Source organism: Echeneis naucrates, chromosome 15 (assembly GCF_900963305.1).
Source record: "Echeneis naucrates chromosome 15, fEcheNa1.1, whole genome shotgun sequence".
Taxonomy (NCBI): Eukaryota; Metazoa; Chordata; class Actinopteri; order Carangiformes; family Echeneidae; genus Echeneis; species Echeneis naucrates.
Window position 1 is genome coordinate 19,189,367 of NC_042525.1, and position 18,270 is coordinate 19,207,636.

The following is an 18,270-nucleotide window of genomic DNA, read 5'->3' on the forward strand; positions in this document are numbered from 1 at the left end:
AATGATGGGACGGCTTTGGAGGCTTTTAAAGTGTCAAGATGGATGATGTGAGCCTGAGGTAGTTCACACTACATATAGGAAATTGCCTGACAATTGAGAACAAAAGTCTGATCTCCACAGTAAGCTGAACAGGAGAGAGATGTTATGAATGTGACAAAAGGACTAAATGCGATGACCATTATAATGTGACAGCTTAAAACAAGATTTTTTTATGGAATGTTGGCATCTCTGTCATACCTGAGCCACGAGAGCAGCCAAAGAAGCTAGAACAGAGCAAGCACATGTGACAGCAAAAATGACATTGATAAATCAGAATATAATGAACATTTTAACATTACCCAGCTCGGGACCAATAAAGTAAATCTAACTATAAGAAGGAGGATTTGGGGCAGAAGAGTGTTGAGAGGCTGCATGCAGAGAAAGCTGCTAAGGTACGCAAAGTGAAGCAGTTTACATACAGTACCCAACTGAATATGTAGTAAGATCAGGTGGCAGATCAGCTGTGTTAGGCAGACCTCCCTATGAGCCGGAGTCAAGTGTAGCTTGGCCTGCTTGAATTAATGCCACGCTCAATTTCCATTGCCACGCCTTGACACAATTTTGTATCTCAGCAATGTAGAAATAAAATAAAAAAAGGAAAACGCACAGGTGATCAAATCTATATTCAGTTCTTAAATGGACAATAACTCATCCAAAACATTTTAACAGTCTGCACAGTCTCACAATGTAAGGGGGAGGAAGAGGGTACAGAAAGACAATGAAAGGCAGGCTAAAGTAGGCGCAGGAGAAAAAAAGGAACATGACGGGGGGAATAAGTGAAAGAGGAAGGCATGTTTACAGCCCGATTGTTTGTGAATTCTCCTGCAGCACTGCAGCAGGTCACAGAGCATGGCCGGATACTGAATATTTTATTTTTCTTTAAACCCTGGCCAAGGACGAGGTCTTAAACCACAGCCTCACATAGTCCCCATCCTCGATTGGGAGTTTACAGCAGCACTAAAAGCAAACATCAAGATGCTTGTCATGATGTCTAATCAAAGCACATAAAGGCCACTTGAATCAAAGACAAAAGTGCATATTTGTGCATAAGTGTAATACTTGTCTTAAGGCTTTAATACAGAAATGCTTCCTGGATATGACAGCAAAAATAACACTCGCTCAAAATCTAAAATCAGTGTACTGCCTCTGTCTGGCAGAGAAGTTTTAAATATCCAGAGTGTAGTCAGCAAGTTTTGACTGCTCCGTGTATGAACCTCTCCTGATACTCTCCCAGCTCTACCCAATCTAACCCTAACCCTAACCCTTAAAGGATCTGTCCACAAACCGTGCACCGGGACCGTGCTGACCGAAAAGCGCAAAATAACAAAAACAAAAACAACCCTAACCCTAACCCTAACCCTACCAAAAAAAAAAAAAAAAAATCCTCAGCTTTTTCATATGTTAGGCTTACTGTCATCGGTTTGACTGTCCTTAAACTAAATGAGCCAAGGCAAACAAGTGAGCTGAAGATAACCACTTACAGTCTGTAACAAATCAGTCATGGTGCAACTGACCCATGCATGCTCGTAGGTTTAGGTCACTGGTTTGTTTGTGTTTGTTTTGTATTTTTGGGGCTTGTTTCATTCAAGCTGGTTGCTTGTTCTCCCAAGATCTGGCAACTCTGGTCAGGGGTGGTCAGGGACAGCAACAATGACCGCTCCAGGTACCCATACCAATAAAAGGCTCAAAATCTACTATATTCATGAAAAGTAGGAAACAGAGTTTTGTTTCACAAATGTAAAAGACAAGCATGTATGTCTGATATGCGCTGCAAGCGTGTCAGTCGGTAGAAGATGCAACGAGGAGTGCCAATTCACCAAGGTCCACAGCAACTTTTCACAGGACTTTCCTGAGGGCAGTAGTCAACAAAAGAAGAAGATAAAGGAGCTGAAAGCAACGCAAAGACAACAGTCTCTGTTCACCAGGCTTACGAAGAAGGCCACCTGCTATCAGGATATATTGCGTACTGCGAACTTTACTAAGTTCCCGAACTATCATTGCATCATTCATCAACAGGCTATATGCATATGGAATTTGACCATGTCATGGTGCCGGCCATTAAAATCATCAACTCCTTTCGAGCAAAGGCAAAGCAACGCCGGCGCTTCAACTTGTTCCTGGAGGAATGCTTTGCAGACTATGGGGATCTCTTCCCCCACACTTAAATCAGATGGCTAAGTCGGGGAAAGATACTACAGCGCTTTCTTTCCGTGCTGGGTGAAATCAAGGCTTTGTGGGGAATTCACATAATACGTTTGAGTCATAATTTGCTACTGTAACAACTGTGAGAATTCATATAATATGTTTGAATCATAATCTGGTAGTGTAACAGTAAAGCAGAGCAGCTTACGTAATCATTGTCTTGAGGAGCTGCTTGAGCAAAGCAGAGCAGCCTATGTAATAATGGCCTTGAGAAAACTGCTCTGAACGAGAAAGAAGGGGAGAGAGACCCGAGGATAATATACCAGAAAACGTACCCGGTTTACCTCTCTTCGCTTTAATTCGGACTTTGGGACAGCAACCATGATAGGAGCATAGCAAGTGCGGTTGCAACGGCTTTTACAGAAACGAGGGAGGAGGATACCACCCTATTATCTGATGCAGAGCGGTTACTTGATCTTGCTTTTCTGACTGATGTAACAGAGAAAATTAACCACCTGAACCTACAGTTACAAGGCAAAAATAAAAACATATCTTTTGCTGTTAAGGTATTGAGTGCAAAACTGTCATTGTACATTCAGCAACTAAAAGGTTTCAGCACTTCCCCTCTGTCTCAAAGATGTTGGACAGTCAGACAGGTGCAGCCAGCCTTTTCAGTGTTTTCAAGTACTGTGACCTCTTGTCAAGGCTTGGACAGGAGTTTGCAGACAGATTCAGTGACTCTGAGAAACTTGAGCCCTGTGTGACATTTATGACCAACCCCTTAATGGATGTGGACATAAGTGAGACTTCAGAACAAATGGCTCAACTTTTCCGTGTTGATCCTGTAGAAATGGAAATTGAAGTGAGAAACCTTCAACGTTATGTGCAACAGTAAGTCCCAACAACATTCTCAGCATTTCCGGAGCTTAGCAGAGCCAGATAACTAAGAATCTTCACCAAGCAGCTCTGAAAATGTCTGCTTTGTTCGGGTCTACATGAAATCAAAGTTCAGAACAAGACTGACAGATGAAGATTTAAATGACTCCATAAGAGTGAACCTAAGTGGCTACACTCCACCATACATCAGTGCCAGTCATCTCACTAACTAAAAAAGACTGAATACATGTTACACATACAACTAGACAGGTGAATAGTCTGGTGAATCGATACAGTGACATGCGGATAACAAAATGACAAGTGAATAAGTAACAATATTTGTGCTTTTAATTGCATTTTTTTTGTTTTTTTTTGTTTTATAGCATTCATGTTTTCAGTTAAAATGCAACAAAAACGCAGATGCAGGTGAACTAAATATTTTCTGTGATGTTTTAATACAAAGTGTAAGTTGTGGACACAAACATTTAGTTAATGTTCAGGCAAACAAGCTTATTGAGTTTGTTTAGGTTGCAATAAGCATGTTACAAAGAGGAATAGCTCTCAGCCATTTTCGTTTTTGTAAAAGTAGCTCTCGGAGGAAAAAAGTTTGAAGATCCCCTGATCTAAATTAGGTCTGTGACCTGTAGGTCTGAGTGTGAGTGTGAGTGGTTGTTGGTCTCTGTCTGTCTCTGTGTGTTGGCCCTGCGATGGACTGGTGACCTGTCCAAGGTGTACCCCGCCCTCACCCAGTGTGACCTGGGATTGGCTCCCACTATCTGGAACCAGATGAATTGTAGAAGATTAGTGAGTGAGTTATTATTTCATATTGTATTGTAAACCGATGTCATGTGAAGATCAAAATCTAAAATAAATGTGTTTAAGTAACACATATTGCATGTTTATAATTCCTGATATCTGTGCCATTAGAAACACATAACTCATCCACACTTACATGTAGTTTCATTGCCGTGAGTCAATAAACTCTGTATATAATCACTAGAGCAATTGTTCCTGCTTCTGAAAGCAGCCGTCATAAAAGGCAGGTTTTAAGAAATTGATAGACCATTTTAAAATATGAAATGATATATTTGTGAGATCTTTTTGAAGATTTAAGTTACCATAAAAAGAGTCACAGTCAGTGTAGGAGTCAGACGGACACATGCTGACATTTGTGTTTTGTTTTTTTTTGGATTGTCATCTATTGACCTTAAAGAGTTGTGTATTGTTTCACTTGTAATATCGGACTCAGCTCAGAAGATGCTGTACCACTAAACTAGTGAAGCAAGGTTGGATCTTTGATGCAGGTGGTTCATCCTATATGGAGGAAATGTGAAATAGAGCAATTTGTATATTTCATATTATATTTTATTTATATTTGATAGTTTAGTTTCTGTCATACTGCACCAAAATCTGAAAGTTGCTACCTCAATTTTGTACTACTTGTGAAATGACAGTATAGAGTTTCTGATTTCCTATTTCTGGTTAGAAATTTTCCAAAAAAAAAAAAAGGTCAAACACATTTGGCCAAAACCAAATCAATGAAAGAACACAAGATATTTTCAGAATAATGTTTCAAGATATGATGAGAGTAACGGGAAACTTTTATCCCCCCTTTACTCAAACAATATGGATTGATAGATAGATGGGTGGGGAAAAGAAAGAAAGAAAAAGAATTTACTTCAAGTGAAGCTTAAGACAGGAGGAAAGAGGCTTCTTGAACCAGCAGTTGAAGAACAACATCACCTCATTAAGAATCTATCCAAACTGCTCCCACTCAGCTGCCACAGAGAAGCACAATGACGACTAAGCTTATTTCAGAATGGGTAGACTTATTTTGAAAAACGCAATGTCATAAAGCGCCAGGGGTCATCTTAGAACAAAATAAAATCTGAAAACACATATATCATGGAATCAAGACATATTTTTTTCTTACACACTATGGAATCATTAACAATAACAACAATGGAACCTGGTCCATGTTTCCTCTCTGCACTTTTCATCTGTAGTAGGTTTAATACTACATCAACTTAGCACAGAAGCCATTTCTTATCAAACTCCCTGGAGTCTCACACTGTAGAGATTAAAGTGGAGGAGCTATTCCTCAAACTTATGCTGTTTCATACATAGAAGTCCTTGTAAAATATCATTTTATATTAATTACCCTAAAATTCACAAAATACAAAAAAATGTGATGATGCTTGAGGTTTCATTTACAGAAATCAGTTTTGACTGGTACTCTTTTATGTCAGTGAAATGTTTTTTCTGTCAGTTTGATACTGACTAAATCCTAAAATATTCATGAGCTTGATGTCACTGCCACAGAGGGGCAGCTCTTAAAAGGTAACAATCTGAGGCAAGTTTGTGTGTGTGTGGCTTTGTTCAAAAAAGTCTGAAAACAAAACTCATAGCAGTTGGTAAATTCTAATATCCACCACCATTGACGGTTGAAGCAGCCATTTTGTAGCGTAAGATTTCTCCACAAGATGGTCATCTCTGAACCAAGCCCGCTGCTAACGCTAGCTGCTAGCTCATCTAGCTGAGGCTGTCTCAGGTGCAGAACAGTGGTTCAATATCTGTATGACTTTTGTCATACACACTGCAGTTAATCAACTAGGTATGCTGAAAATCCTTGTAAGTAGGCTACTGTAGATTCATGTTATTTATAAAACAATAACGTATTTGCCAAACAACAAAATAAATGTTATAAGAAATTAAAAATAGCTATGTAGCTAGTAAGCCACTTAGGTCCTGGGAGTGGCCAAATACAGGCTGTCATGTTTATGTATGAGTTAAATCAAACATAAAGAGCCATAAAGATGAGGGATATGCTGAGGTTAAATCACATGGTGGCAGTGGGGGAGTTCTCATTTTGGGAAGGGGGGTGGGGGACACTAAAGTCTGAGTCACAGAGATCCAAGAAAGGGAAGGCATTTAAGCTGCTTACAATAGCCAATTGGGAAAATGTTAAAGAGCCACAGAGGACTGGTCTACCTTATCACTTAAAGCACACTCAGCTGTACAAGTACATACACACACACAAAGAACAGTACTTGTCATACACAGTAACAAGTATTCTGCTATACAAGATATACAGATTAGAGATTAAAGGCCACAATGACATTGGTCCTACTTGTTTGTTTGAAGTATCTATTTTCATGACATGTAGGCATTTTAACATTTTCACCATTACAATTTCTCCAAGCTGTTATAGAGAGAAAAATACACAGTATAACAGACTTTGTTATGCTGTGTAACACAATCTGTTTCATTTATAGGTACAAACACACACTCTCCACAGTAAAGCACAGTAAAAGATGCAAATTAGAAGTCAATTAGCGGAGCTTTCTAGGTATGAAGAAGAGTCCTATTAAAGCTAATCAACACAATCAAACAATTAGACAATGCTTAATGGAGGAAACTAAGAGAGATAAAGTGGAGACCTCTGTGAAGTGAATGTTTGAGTGCTGATGAGAAATGCACAAGTCAACTCACAACCCAGACTATGAAACAGGTTCAAATTTGATTCAATTATTTGTGAGTGTAATCGCACTGAAAAAGCAAAATAACTTGGAGGTGAAGAAGTTAAACTTCACATGGCCAGTATTGAAAGAAAATATTTTGGAATTATTTAACACCAATAAAAGTTGGATGCATTCCAAATGTCTTCCATCAAAAATATGACCCCCCTCCGTCAAACCTTGACTGCTCCACAAAATTAGCCACGTTTCTTAGTATGACAGCTTACTATGACAGCACAAATCCACTATGTCTGATTTTGTGAGCATTTTATTTAGCAAAAGTTCACATTCAGCTTGTATTCAGACCAGTGGTTCCCAGAGCCATACAAAACAGAATAACACATCTCAATCATCATATAAAAAAATCCCTGCTAAACAGCCCATCTGCCACAGCTTAGTGAGCTAAGACATCTGCTGACAACTCACGCTTGCAGTTTGTCTCAGAAACACAATATGCATTCAGGCAGACAGGTTTTGCCACAAGCGCAATAGTCAAGTCAGTAACATCAAGCCTTGACAACTTGTCATTAGTGGAGTGGCTGTCAAAAGGTTCAAAGAAGCATTGAGATGCTTCAGTCTTCAGCACAGTTTGGCAGGACAGAAAGGACTAAAGATGGCAGGATGATGGTTTTTATGGAAATACTTGGAGTCAGGGTGCTGATATTTGTCTGTAATATACAGATCTCTGTTGTGGTTGATCGGGGAAGTAGAATATTGTGACGGTCTCATTGATTTGGAGAAAACCAGTGGGGGCAAGGGGCAGAGAAACAAGAAGAAACCAACAAATGGATGAACCAGTGAATGAACACAAAGACACACAAATCTAGAATGAAACACACATGAGTTGATGAACACATACACACAAAAAGCTAAACACCTGCCTACTTAATGGCCCCATTATTTCTGAATCTTAACATTTGTGTGTGTCCACACACCTGCTGCAGGCCTGAGGGCATTACCATCCGCCCCCCTCGGGAGAAATTGCTTGTTCATAATCAAAACGACAAACAAATGGCTATTTTGGAGTGTCTCAACCAAAATAAACAGCACTGTGACAGAGAGACATTTAGAGATTGGCATAAAGATGCACAAGTGAACGCACAAAAGGCACACACACCCTATCTGGACTCCACAGCCGACTCATTACATGAGTGTGTGCTGTAAAAGAAACATTGTGCTTCAAAACCTGACATAAATGTCAAGTGAGCTGGAGAAGTTAGGCTGCACAGCCAATTCAGCATTCGCTCATGCTCATCTGCAGCTGCATGTTGTTCAAGACTTGCCAATATGTTAGCAGCATGATAATGAGCCTCAACTGCTTTTGTGTCTCCCTCCAGTTGTTTCCTGCTAAGGAGGAGTTGTTTTTTTCTGCTCTAATCAGTGGTGATTACACACCCATCTCTCCAGCATCCTTTCAGTTGACAAAAGAAGTCGTGCTTGCAGTTGTTAGTAGCAGTTAATGCTTTGTTGGAACAATTTTCACTGCGATTTCTCCGTTGCCATTTTACTTGCTGTGTTACAGGGAGGTGACCCACCTAATCCTGCCAGCGTGGCTGTGAATGGCTCAATCCTTTTTCCACACAAAAGCAACATTTTACATGTATGACAAATATAAACGTTAAACAAAAGTAAACAAATATTTAGCTGAATGGATCAAAGGGGTGAGAAATGACATACAAGCTGTCGCCGTTATGTCATGAGGTAATGTGGAATCATGTGTGTTGAAATATATAATTATATATAATTATGAAATAGTAAAATATTTATATAAACATTTTGCACTCAGTATTTTCTATGACAATTAATTAAATTTTTTATTATTATTATTATTATTATTATTATTATTATTATTATTATTATTATTATTATTATTATTATTATTATCATCCAGATGAGCATGCTCTGCAAAGAAGCTTGTTGGTTTCTAAAGTGTCTAGATTTAGTTTTTCTGCAAATATCCATAATTTGAAGAACAGTTAATTGAATAGAATTTTTTACATTTTTAATACAGCAAAACCAAATTTTGTATGCAGGATTAGTATTATCAATGAGCAAGAACAGCCAAAAATTTGTTAACCTATTGAATTGTTAGTTAATAGTTGATTGGTTAATTGGAATCGTTAGTCATTCATCATAAAACTCAGATCTACAAAAATACTTAGTATATAATATACTCAGTATATTGAGCCACATATTGTCACAAGCACATATAACATTTTTGTTGTGATGCACTGCCATGGACTTAAGAAGTAGGTATTTGGGGCCATGGGTAGACGTGTGTGTTTGTGTATATCCAGAGCAGTCAGGAGTGAGAGCAGCTAATGAAAGAGAACAGTGAACATGTGGAGACAGAGTGAAACAGTTTGGCCGGGCTTCAGTCCGGCTAGTGTTATTCAGGGAAGCAGAAGGCAGCCAGTGGTGACGGTCAAAGTTCAGGAATCAAAACCAACGTAGATGAACAAGTTTGATTTAAACTAAGAAATCCCACTTTTTTTGTTACTTCAGACAACATGCTGGTTTGACTAAAATTGTGCTTACCTTAGAGAAAAATTAAAGTTTGTGTGCCTGTAGATATACATGGTGCTGCATCATTATTTTGGCAGGAGGCTTTGTGTGATTATTTTCACGCCTCTGGGATATTGGCAGCTGTTTAAAGCTTGGTATGTGTGTTGTGTGTTTTGTTTTTGTAGTTCTTGTTGTTTTTATTCTTCCTTATGGGTAAAGCTGCCACATCAATAAAAGAAAAAAATATCAGTATCACGTTATAACGTGAAAAGTTTATTGTTAGACAAATAAACTTTTCATGTTATAACGTGATACTTTCATATTATTACAATATACAAATTTATCGCGTTATATTGTGATAATTTATTGTGATAAATGGTGTAAATCAGCCATATTCCTTCTCCATTTCCTCACTCAAACACGAAACCTCTCATTTTATATCAATATAAATTATCACGCTATAATGTGAAAAGTTTATTATTCTAACAATAAAATATCACGTTATAATATGATAAGTTCGTATATTGTAATAACGTGACAATGATTTTTTTTTTTTTTTTACTGACGTGGCAGCACTATGCTTCCATGGTATAGAGAACATAGCAACTCAAATTTCATGTTGTCATGTTTATGATTTTGAAAATAAGCAAAATAACACCAGCTCACACTAAGTTTTACCCAAAAAATTAAAATCGCTTGGTTGAGCAGAGAAAACACGTCAGACTTTGATTAAAAACTGTCAAACAATTATAATTTTGAATCAGATTAATCTCATGGCCCTGTGGATCAATTTAGAATAATCACATTTATTTTTCATTCATTATTAATTCATTTAAACTGAAGAGCAGATATGGTATCCCGATTGAACATATAAATAATGAAAAAAAAAAATAATACCAACCACATCATATTTAGAAAAGACACTTTTTCTTTCTTTTTTCTTTTTTGTACACAAGCAAATATCTGCATTAATGTGGCCCTCTTATTCATCTTTTAGTCAGCTGCTGAGACAGACTCACTTGTTTACTTGTTTATTGGAGAGGAGAGCTGGCTGCTTCTTACGTACAATGTTACCTGGAGCGGTGAGATCTTTGCAAGGCAAGCTTTTCATGGGCTCCTGAATGACCTGACCACTAGTGATCGTTTCGGAGGTATCGATATATTGATACTCACATGGAATGAGCATCGATTACTGAAATAAAGTAACACCACTTTGATCCATAACTTTTTTCTTCTAAATTCTGTGAAAACTGAAGTTATTGCACTCTTCCCTAAGCACATCAGAGAAACACTATCTAATCATCTGACCAATCTGGATGGGTTAGGGCTATGGGTTATTATCCACTGTAGGAGTAACTTTTGACCAGGACATGTCCTTTGTCCCTCACGTAAAACAAGTCAGTAGGGCAGCTTTCTTCCACCTGAGAAACATTAGGAACATCAGAAACATCCTCTCTCAAGAGGATGCAGAAAAACTAGTCCATGCATTTGTAGCTTCTAGGCTGGACTACTGTAACTCATTACTATCTGGATGTCCAAACAAATCTCTAAAAGGCCTTCAGTTAATTCAGAACGCTGCTGCAGGAATATTAACAGGAACTAGGAAAAGAGATCACATCTCTCCTGTCTTAGCTGCTCTTCATTGGCTGCAGATAAAATACAGAATAGAATTTAAAATCCTTCTTTTAACATATAAAGCTCTTAATGGCCAAGCTCCATCATATCTCAGAGAGCTCATAGTTCCTCACTGTCCTAGTAGGCCACTCTGCTCTCTAGATGGAGGTTTACTTGGCTCCTCTTCTATGAAACCAACTTCCAGTATCGGTCCTGGGGGTGCAATTTTCAAGACCAGGCTTAAAAGTTTTCTGTATGACTGAGTTTATAGCAAACAAGCACTTGGCGACAGTGGCAAGGAAAAACTTCCTTTAAGAGGCAGAAACCTCGACCAGAACCAGGCTCGGGGGGGGCGGCCATCTGCCTCGACCGGTTGGGTTGAGAGTGGGAGAGAGAGAGAGAGAGAGAGAGAAAGAGTGAGATAGGCATTGGTGTGGGGGGGATATAGGCAGGAACATGTTGCTGCATGAAGTTCATGGAGTTGAGCTGTAGTACAGAATTCATGAAGATATGGGACCAGCAAGAACACGGAGGTTTGTCACTATTTACTTCCGTGTTTGAAAATAAGGTGGATAGGCCTACGTTGCTGGGGGAAGGACTGAGCACCTCTCTCCCTCTCTGCCTCACTCCCCCTCCCCTCGCATGCGTATCGATAACCATGTTTTCCCAAAGTCTCTGTCTCTCCCAGTTCCTCTCCTCTCCCTCCCTGTCCTCATCCTGCAGGTGATGAATCATCGCCACCCCATGTTCCTGCAACGCCTGCTGCTCCCTGTTTTTCATGTATATATAATATAAATAGTTAGGTCTAAACCTGTTCTATTTGTAAAGCGCTTTGACAATACTAATTGATATATGCTAAATAAAAGTACATGTCTCTTCCGAATCTTTTATTGTAACTTACTGCAGGTTTTATGCCCTCTGCAAGGGACAGTCTTGCACACTAATGCTCAGCTTTGCTCTGTGCTGCCAGATGCCATCTTGGACAGCGACTTACAGCAACTCTGTTTGGTCAAACTTCATAAGCCCACTGCCCAATACGCATCATCCGAGACATTTTTTGGTGGGGATTTTGAGACACGTTAAACATTTTAATCAAAATCATCATGCAAATTCAGTTATGTAGATGAGCATGTTAATTTTGAGAGCCCTAATACAAACATAAACAACTGTGTTGTCCAATAACTGGAGCAATTACAAACAAAAAGCAAAATCATGAAACACCTAAAATGACCACAGTGTCTGCATCAGTTCCTTTTTTCATTCTACTGTATGCTCCTTTCATTGGACATGATAAACCACACAATGAAACACACACATTTACACACATACACATACACATACACACACAGATGTATCCTCTCTCCCTTCTCTCTAGCCTTGCTTGCTAGATTTATTGATGCAGCAAATTTCAGTCTGTCTCCATGCTGCGTTGCTCTGCCAAGCCATTTAGGATATTGTAGTGCTGCAGTGGTCATGCCTGGCACAGTCAAAGGAAACTATTTTTGCGCACACACACACACACACACACACACACACACACATACAAATAACCACACACTGACTGTATACGGATAAACATTTGAGCATTATTGTTCTCTTAATCTTTCTGGGAACCAAAAGCTGTTGAACCAACACGAACAGCTGCTTAAAGGCATTCGATGTCATGCCAAAGCATTTTCTGACTGCCATATTTGGACATCACTGTGCCAGCTTTATGAAGTGCGTTTCTTTGTCTATGTCCACATATTTTGTTTGGTGAGAGAAAGAAATATTTAGTATTTTTAGCATTTATTTGCTTTGTTAGGGCTCAAGCACCAACATGTGAAAGCCTGCTTTCTGTTATTTTTAAGAAGAATGAATGGCATTTCTGACCGGCTTTCTGTGCCTGACAGCTCCAAAGTCACTGCGCAAACGAAATGATGGCATTTTAACATCTTGTCCATAGGTGTGGCAAAATGATCCTTGTCTAAAAAATTTGAGCTTTCACTGAAAAGTTTGTCCAGGGATGACCAGCCAATTTTTTGTCTGTGTGAATTCACATGTATTGCTTGGACGTACTTCTCCTACTAGGTGCAATAGATCCACCTCAAACATGATCAGCAAGGCCTTAAGGCTTGGTGACACTTAACTGTTTTCACTGAGCGAGATTGGTAGTGTGGTGAGTTGCAATGTGACACAATGAAAATGGAAGTTGTTTTTTTGCCGAACAAGAGATGCTCAGAAACTGTTGAAACTCAAGGACTAAGTAAGGCCAAATGGCTAATTAGTACCCTGTAGAAAAGTTCAAACAACACCAAACAGGCGCTGATGGTGTAGATGTACATATTAGACCCCAAACATCCAACCAAGGGTCTTCTGTTTGCACAATTAATTGTTCAACTGATGATGGTCAACAATTTGGAGGAAGGGTAGGAACATATCATAGTTATATGATAAAATACTCACAGCTGACATTGGTCTCCCTTGATGCCCTTGGTGGTACAGAAACACTTCCCTGTGTTGATGTGGCACACGTTGGCATGGCTGTTACATTTACAGGCTGCAAAGACAAATGGGAGAGATGTGTCAGACATAAAAGGTGAAACTCTCAGTGATGCCAATTTAAAGCACCCAACAGTTTTCTTAGGTAGAAAAAGGAACAAAAGCTACAGATAAACTTTAAGAGAACAGTAAGAACTTGAGAAAGGCCAAATCACTGAGAGAAAACTCAAAACACTTTGTGGCTCTTAGTTATTGTCATCCTGCAACAACAGGTTCAGGTTCCTGACTGAAATGTTTTCTCTTCTTGGTGGAAAACTGAACCTGATGCACCTTTAACTTATCTAACCTAAGCACCTCTTCTACTGCAGTGCAGCTACGTTTAGTGCAATTTTGATTTAGGCTGTACTCATATCAACATCTAACACACGGATGGCCTTAACGTTTTTCAGCACATTTTCTGCTCTAAAAGAAGAAATGACTCTTATGATATTCTGATTTATTTTTGAACCCTCAGGGGCAGTAGAAATATCATGTGAGAAGCAGTGAAATGATATGACATTGCAACCTCAGAGACAGTTTTTAAAATCGGACAAAGGTCTGTAAATGAAGTCAGAGCTGTAGAGTCTTAAATCTGCATTCTATCTAAAGACCATCAGCAGCAACTCCATTGCTTGTTGTACAGTCCAGCAAATGTTTTCCTATAATGAGTTTATGGTCTTTTTCATCATAATGTTCATATTATCACTTAATTTTCCCCCTTAGGCGTAACGGCCACCCTTAGGACAAACTAAATATTTTTAGCCGTGGGTCTGTTAAAACACAGCATAATAATCAGACTCTTGTTTTTGTGGAGTGAAGCAAAGACTTTTAGGTTTTAGTTCTGCAGGGGAGAAAACAATCTGATTCCAAAAATTACAGGGCAATAGAAATTTTGTTATTATCAAAATATGACATTGGCTGTACTGAAGAAGAAAGATAATGAAATTAGCTGAAAGCCAAACTTTTTTGTAAAGATGCGTTTTAGTCAAAGCAGAAACATCTCCAGAGTAAAAGCAGCGGCATAAAGAAATATGCTTAATGGTAAATTTGTTGGCTTTATGGAAGCAATGGCTTATATACAGGCTTTGTTTAGAGCCACAGTTGCCTTGGTGAATCTTATCTTTTGAATCATTTCGCGTAGTAACAGCAGACCATGATTTGGCCATATGATTCACACGGAGCTAGCCTGTAATTTAGATCCCAAATCACTTCTGCACCGTTCACCATGCCCTTGAACCACAGTTTGTGTAGGTGTGCATTCAAAGTAATAAACAGCCATTCTCTCCTGCGTCCCTCTCCAGCTGAATCGACTTATGCTTCTTGCTTTATTCGTTTCAATTGGCACAGAGTCTGAGCAGTGTAATAAAACAGCAGCGCACTCAGGTCAAGGTAAAGGCAGTCACAGATAATGAATGGAAAAGAGCCTCCTCTATCCCCTCTCCTGTGCCACCTGTTTTTATTGCAAACACTGAGCAAAAACAAGCAGACATAAGCCATCACTTAAATGTTTCGATTCAGATTTTGAAAAACACGCCTGCGCATTTGGATCAGATTTCAGCCAACTAAAAGTGGAATGGACTATCTTTAACTTGAGTAACAGGGGGCGTTAACAACAAATGCTGTCTATAACAAAATATAATTTCAATCTCTTCTTCAAAATTCCAATGACCAGTTAGAAAGACAGAAAACCATCTACTGAACTTTAAGGGTTCTGGAGATAACATAGCATTAACAGAAGGTAGCTTTTTGACTTGAGATAATAGACAAATCACAGGCATGTTAGTGCGGGCTTGGGTCATCCATCTATTGATTTAGCAGACAGTCAACAAAGGCACACAAAGAACAAGAAATGCACATGCAGCCAACAGATTTTGCCGATGGCACTTGAAGAAAGACTGAGGCAGAGAGAAAAGAGTGGCAGCACGCAAAAAGATTCTGCTGGTTGGTTAACAAGGCCGCTCTCAGCTCCCATCCACAAAACCAAATTAGAAGTTAAATGAAGACACTTGAAAAGAGCGACACAACACAACACCTCTAAGCCTGTCAATTGGTGACAAGTTAAATGATTTCAAATTTTGCAGCAAAATAGTGACACCTGACTGCACAAACATGAAAACCACTGTAATCCTCTGAGCGGTAAACAAGATCCTGCTTCCAGCTGAGTCTTGGCACAGACCTGCTCCCTGCTCTGCACACACTGATGAAAGTTCCGATATAAATCCTCTTTCATCTCCAGTTATATACAGGGATTCAAACTCCACCGAATCAAGAAACAAACGCACCCACGTCTCTGATGCAATAACTGACAACTGAACAGCTACTGTATCCATGTTGAATATGTCAGGGTATCAATCTCTATCATACTTACAAACATTAAATTAGCATTTTTTTTTTTATCCACTGTAACAGCTGGACATTAACACCATGACATTCCAGCCAGAAGATAAATGAAAAAATCTGATCTTTTTCAACTAAATTTAAACACAAAATTGAACTTTACAAGTAGCCATGTTGTTCATGTAAATGCATCTGCTTGTTTATCAGAATGTACATATCAAAGTACTCATGAAAAAAATATTTATCAATATTTCTCTTTACTTTTTTCTGAATAGATATATAAATATATGTACGCAACACTACTTTATCAAGTCAAAGTGAAACATTGACAAAAATAAGTACATGGCAGAAAAACAGCACACTAGCCGTATTTTTCTTACATGGAATGTTTTGTCTTTTATCCCTACAGAGATGTTTATTAAAAGAAACCTGCATCTTACAGGTGCCTTCACTGTCACTGTCCCTGTCATTGCCATTCACTTTTCTCTTCCCAGTAAAACTGTGAAAGCTGCTCCGGGCCGTCACACCCTGAGGTTCACAGACAGGAGTCTCATCTGAGCTGTCCGTGTTCTGGCACTGTTTTCAGTGTTTCATGAGTCAAAATAATGCTGCCAGATCACAAGGTGGTTTGTGACAATCGTGCGCGCTGTCTATCACACCTCATGAAAGAAAATGGGCCAAACAAGTAGTCACAAAGCACATCAAGTCCTCTAATGCTGTAGCCAATCCTTAGAACACTTAAACTAAACATCCTTATAGTCAAATCAGCCCTCGACTATCCAACCGGAAATGTAGACACAATCATATTAAAGTGCCCAGAGGAAGTGAAGTCAATTCAGAGAAGTGGAATTGAAGGATGAAGGGAATGGGGGAGACATAAAAAAGAGTGTAAATGAATGAAATGGACGAAGGAGAAAGCACATCACATGCTACACTTGCTGACAACACAAAAATAAACCACAATAAAAAGAAATCTGATCCCTTAGCAAAAATGGCTGATGTGATATAAATCATATTTCCCTTGACCCCTTCAAGACCCCTGTGGGGAGCACAATTTCTCAGTCACTGCTTCTGCATGTTGCCAAGGAGCATTTGAGTGTGTGTGTGTGTGTGTGTGTGTGTGTGTGTGTACTGGTGTTGGTGGGAACTGGGTGGTCTGTGTGTATCTATCTGTTAAAGTGAGGTATAGATGAGGAAATAAGACTATCAGTGAGTGTGTTATCAGCACTGTTTTAGCTTAAAGTGGACTCAACCAGTATACTGGGTGTCCGCCAAACATACTATAATGTATGTTTTAGGAAGTCCTAGTGTGAAAACTTGTACTTCTCTTACTTACCTTGCATTTCTCTGTAACTCTCTTTTTAATTTATGTTTTCATTGTTTTCTATTGTCTTAATATTTCAGTGTGCATTGGACATGCAGGTGTAATGTTAGATGTCAGTTAGAGATCATAGGCCCTTGTACTTTATGAAACTGTGTTTTAGGTTGGTTCTTTTTTTTTTTCTTCTTCTTTTTTTTTACAGCTACAACTTGTTTGACTTGTTGAAAGACAACATAAATTCACTCATGATATACAATTGGATGTGAACCCTGGCCAACATCGGCCAACAAATAAAGTGAAACATCAAATAAACTTTATGCTCAGGCAAGAATAATTTCATGAATATGTTATTAATCATCATTAAGCACAGATTCAATTAATATTGAAATTGTATATTATCAATATATCCTGAAGTGTGACCACACACTTGAGTGACATTTTACTAAATAATCAAGACTGAAATCTAACTGGCTGCAGAACAATGAAGCTAAAAACTGAATTGGATAGAATTATATCATTATCCTGTTACCAGCCCATGGGTTTTCAATCCTCGCGCTAGTCTCCTCGGGGGAAATCCTGTTTAATGCAGTCCCACTGGCCTTTGACCTTTGACCACACCCATCTTCAAACTCTGCCCTCAGCCACTCAGCTGGAGAGAGTCTATTTTGCACAGTCATGATGCTGCTGTAGTGGCAAAATCCCTCTCGACACATTAACACCAGTCTCTGGTAATTCTGCTGCATTTGGTGTCTCCAGGAACATTTCCCCATGAGGGCAAATAAATACTGACTGGAGGTACTGCAGGCTGGTTATTAAATAAAAGGCCAGAACTTCAACACAAACTTCGCTGTGTCAGATTCTGGCAGATCCCAAAGTCCTGCAGGAATCAAAATAACATCACTAATAAAACTCAGGAATATTATATTTTTAAAGTGTGTCTCCCAGATTATCATCAATCACATTCTCATTTCCATTTATATTCTTTTAACCTTCATCATCACCACCATCATCAATGCCACTTTCCACCTAAGCTGACTCCAGGTTTTTCTTTGTGTAGTTGCTCCTATGGGGCAGTTTGGTGAGATAAGAGAGGACGGGCCCTTTTACTATCTTTAATTGGGGGCCAGTGCAAGATGGTTGAGGGCAAAAAGAGGCAATAATAAGGTAAAGAGATGAAAGAAGTATTAGACATGGGAAGACACACATATTTGCATACAAAGAGAAACAAAGGGTTTTCATGTCTTAGTGACATCAAAGAGCTGTTGAATACAGTTTCCTTCCCCCAGCATATTCTCATTCAACTGCTTGGACATTTATCGTCCAAGGGTCAAAGTTTCAATAATTTAACTGCACATGATTTGTATCTCATCACCATGTGACTAAAAGCAGTTTTATTAG

General features: G+C 38.9%; 1 protein-coding gene across 3 annotated transcripts in view; it reads right to left on the minus strand.

Annotated features, from left to right (window-relative positions):
- Window positions 1-18,270, minus strand: part of LOC115055161 (attractin-like protein 1) — a 160,115-nt gene that overhangs the window by 48,300 nt on the left and 93,545 nt on the right. For all 3 annotated transcript variants that reach the window (XR_003841665.1, XM_029520685.1, XM_029520686.1), the window contains one exon: window positions 13,140-13,233. Coding sequence is in view for 2 of the 3 variants with exons in the window: in XM_029520685.1 (XP_029376545.1) it covers window positions 13,140-13,233 (94 nt within the window). In the remaining variant the exon portion in view is untranslated. The remainder of the gene's footprint in view (window positions 1-13,139; window positions 13,234-18,270) is intronic.